The sequence below is a fragment of the Plasmodium inui genome (genome assembly GCF_000524495.1).
Source record: "Plasmodium inui San Antonio 1 unplaced genomic scaffold supercont1.166, whole genome shotgun sequence".
Classification (NCBI taxonomy): domain Eukaryota; phylum Apicomplexa; class Aconoidasida; order Haemosporida; family Plasmodiidae; genus Plasmodium; species Plasmodium inui.
Window position 1 is genome coordinate 5,679 of NW_008482000.1, and position 3,546 is coordinate 9,224.

The 3,546-nt window shown below is 42.4% G+C and overlaps 1 protein-coding gene across 1 annotated transcript; it reads right to left on the reverse strand.

The window, feature by feature from the left end:
• Positions 1 to 2,539: 2,539 nt before the first annotated feature.
• On the reverse strand, positions 2,540 to 2,734 carry C922_05757 (hypothetical protein; the record flags this gene model as incomplete). Its single annotated transcript, XM_008821328.1, has 1 exon — positions 2,540 to 2,734. One exon carries the CDS (start codon positions 2,732 to 2,734, stop codon positions 2,540 to 2,542), a length of 195 nt encoding a protein of 64 aa, XP_008819550.1.
• Between the last annotated feature and the right edge of the window lie 812 nt (positions 2,735 to 3,546).

The window sequence follows — 3,546 nt, forward strand, 5'->3', positions numbered from 1 at the left end:
TCTAGTTACACCCCCTTTAATTTGCGATTGTTCTGATTTTTGGGGGCGTGAGAGTGCCTGGGAGGTTCTGGAGCTGGTTGATTTGGCTATTGGGGGCTGCTTAGCCTCTTCTATTTGGTATCCTTCGCTATGAAGTGAGTGATTGGGATAGTTGCTGCAGGTGGAATTTTTTTTGCTTGTCATCTGTCTTGGACTCTCTATCTTACCTTCCTTTAGGACATCTACTTGTGGAGGTAACGGAGCCGCTTACTTCACAGAGTTTGGAGGTTGGATCCCCTTTGGAGCGACTCCTGTTTTGGGCATTTTGTCCTTCCATGTGTTACTCGTCGGTTTGAGGCCCTTTAGGCGTTGGGATTTCGCTGCTTCTTTATCCTTAGGTGTGCTGGTTGTGCTCCTGTTTTCTATCTTTTTGGGAACCCTCTTTTCCTGGTAGTCGATCCTCGCTCGGAGCCTGATCTAACCTCGGTGATTTCCTCCTTTTCGGCCTGTTGTTGGTCGCGCCCTTTCCTCCTTTGTCGTTGGGCTCCAGTTGGTGATTCTATACCTGTTGATACTCTCTCATGGAGCTCTTGTCTGTTTCGCTGCTTCTGTTCGTTGTGGTTGTGAGTCTGTCGCTTCCCTCTCTTTAGTGGGGTTGGGAGACTTCTGGCTTGGGGCGTCTTGGTTTGATCTGTCATTTATATCATAAACACTCATTACTCTCTTTGATGTTTCGTGTTTAGTCATCACGATTCTGACTACTGTTTTCTTCTGATGATTTTGGCTGTCATCCCAGGCTCGGCGCCCTTTGAGCTGTCAGAAATAATGGGTATCATCGCGACTGCTTCGGAACGTGAGATGGGGGGGTCTGTCTACCTTCCGGCATCTGGGATTTAACTGATTTGGTGGCTGTAGTATATTCTTGTTACTGTTGCTGATTGTAGCTGTTTTTCAGATGCGTCATTGCTGATGTCTCTTCTTGGTTGGCTCCGACTCCTTTAGTCGTCCTTTGTTGAGGCGTGAAGATGTCCTGCTGATAACTTCGGGCTGAGATCCTTTATTCTTAGCAGTTAATTGTAGCTCCTTCGGGATCCCTGGGGGATTGGATGGCTTATCTTACTTGATTGCTATATGATCCGTCTCTTTCCTACTGACTTCAGGACTGTTATTGGGCTGGCGTCGGATCTTTCTTGGGCTCGGAATTATCTCTTGGTGTGAGATTTCTCTTATGTCTGGGGAGTCACTTGGTTTGATGATGGGAGTCACCCTATTGTTGTCTGCATTTTGTCCTGAACTTCTGTTGGGGTCGTGATTTCCTTGGGAGGGCTGCTGAGTTATCTAGTGGGTATCCTGCTCTAAAGCATTCCTGCTTGTGTTGGTGACATGCTTGGGGCCGTTTGATGAAGATAGGCAGCTGATTTCCATCTTACGTGTCGCTGTTGTGGTGTGTTTTCTTGGGATTACTGTTCTAATCGATTTAGATGCTTATGGAGTTGGTCGCTTGGGGTTTTGGGTGTAGGTCTGTGGTGGTTTGAAAAGACTGCAGGTTGTATATAGTTCGGTTGTTTGGGGGGTTTGGTGTGCTTTGGCTTGGTTGGGTATTATTTCGTCCAGTCATTGCTTTGGTGAATCCTTTGGGGGGATTTGTTTATATTCAGCCAGTGGCTGTGTGGTAGGAGATTGAGATTCTGTTGTCATTGGACGGGGTTCCGTTTGGGAAGTTTCTTAGCTATGTTATCTTATTTTGCTTTTTCTGTGGATGTGACTGGGGTTGGTTACTTGTCGTTGTTCTAATTAAGGGATGTGTCAGTGGCTTAGACTAGAATAGATCCTCTAAGACACCGCCTGCTTCTTGGATTTTTAACATTTGGAGTTCTATTTTGGCTTAGAGTTCGGCGATTTGGGAATCTGCTTAAAAGGAGTCAGTTATTCATTCTGGATTGAAGGATTTATTGAGGCTTACTTTGTCTGAGTCTTAGATAAAATAAAATGATTATTTTTATCTAGGCTTACTAGTTCAAGAAAGCTAACTTCTGGAGGTCTGTGGCTTCCTGGGGTTTCCTTATATTTACGTGTTGTCTCCTTTTTGGTGGGTTTGTGTTATTCTCCTTTTTTTATGGCTTAACTAACCTCTGGGCTTTTTAGACCTGATCCTTGGTTTAGTAATATGATATAGTGGCTGGAGACTAACACTAGCTTTGGAGTTTTCGCGGTTTGGGAATTGTTCTTTTCTATTTAGAATGCTTCACACAGACAGAAAAACAGCTTGCTAGAGTATATAGAGAGTAAGAGGGTGTATTGCTGAGATAGTCCTTTATAGGTTTGAGTCGTTCAGACTATTTCCAGAGCTGTGGAATGATTTTTCCTTGGGCTCATTGTTTATAGATTGAGAAAGTCAGGTTCTAACTGGTTTGTTCTTGACGGAGATGGCTCTCAAGGATGGTTTGGTGTGGTCCTCTTAAAGAGAGTGTCTGCCTTGGAAGAAATGATTAAACCAAGCTGTTGATTGTCAGACTGATTTTCATCTTCTTCCTCAGAAATATTATATATAGGTTTATCCTTACGATGTCTGCCACAAGGTCCTTCGGTTTCTCTCCTGATTCATCGAGTCTAGCCTAACGCCCTTAGGCGTTGATCCCTCCTTCTTGATTGGGGGAGGAAGATAGGCGTTTGTTTTATTTGTATTATCCTTTCTGGTGCCTCGTAACGTAATTTCTCTTTTCAAAATATGCCCTTTCTGTTTGAGAGCTGTCATGCCTTCTTGTCAAGATAAAGCCGAAAGGTTTTCTTCTGATCTGTTGTGATTTGATGGGTAATGTTGTCCTTTCCGTTTAGAATGGCGTTTCGCCGCTGGGGAATTAAGGTTTCCATTTAAATATACAATATGACGGGGGTTTCTTAACCTGTTTTCATCTTCGGGCTAAAGAGGACTATAGATATGTTTCAGACAGTGTCCATTAATGGATAAACGCTTATTCATTCTATTACTTAACTTTTCTTTAAAGAAAATATAGAAGGAAGAAGATTCTGGCCCTGAAAATTTCTAAATACAATGATTTCCTAAAGAAGGATTTCTTTTAAGTAATTATAGAGTGAGAATGACTCCTGAAAACATAAATTGTATAGTGGCATACTGTTTTGCTGATTTCTTGTTACTGTAGTTTCGAATAGCTAGAAACAATGATTCGGAAGTTGTTTCCCTCTTGAGGGCATCCTCTGCCCTTCCCGTTTTTCTGTTTGAGAGAGGACAGGGCCTTAATATTAAACAGGTTCAGATCATCCTATGGTCAGGTTTTTTTTATAAGCGGGTTCATAAATTACAGACTTTATGGGATTCTATCAATTCCTGATAAATCACCATCATTAGATTTAGAATTTTTGGAATTTAGTTTTCCATCTGACCTTTCTGTTTTTAGATAGCCAACTGCAGTCATCCGGAAGGAAATTCTTCGTTAGTTTTCTTTTTGGATGGTGTCCTCCTTGGGGGGGCATCAGGTTGGTCATGATTGTTAAAACATTGTTGTTTGACAGGTCCGTTAGACATGACCTATAAGGAGGTTATTGATG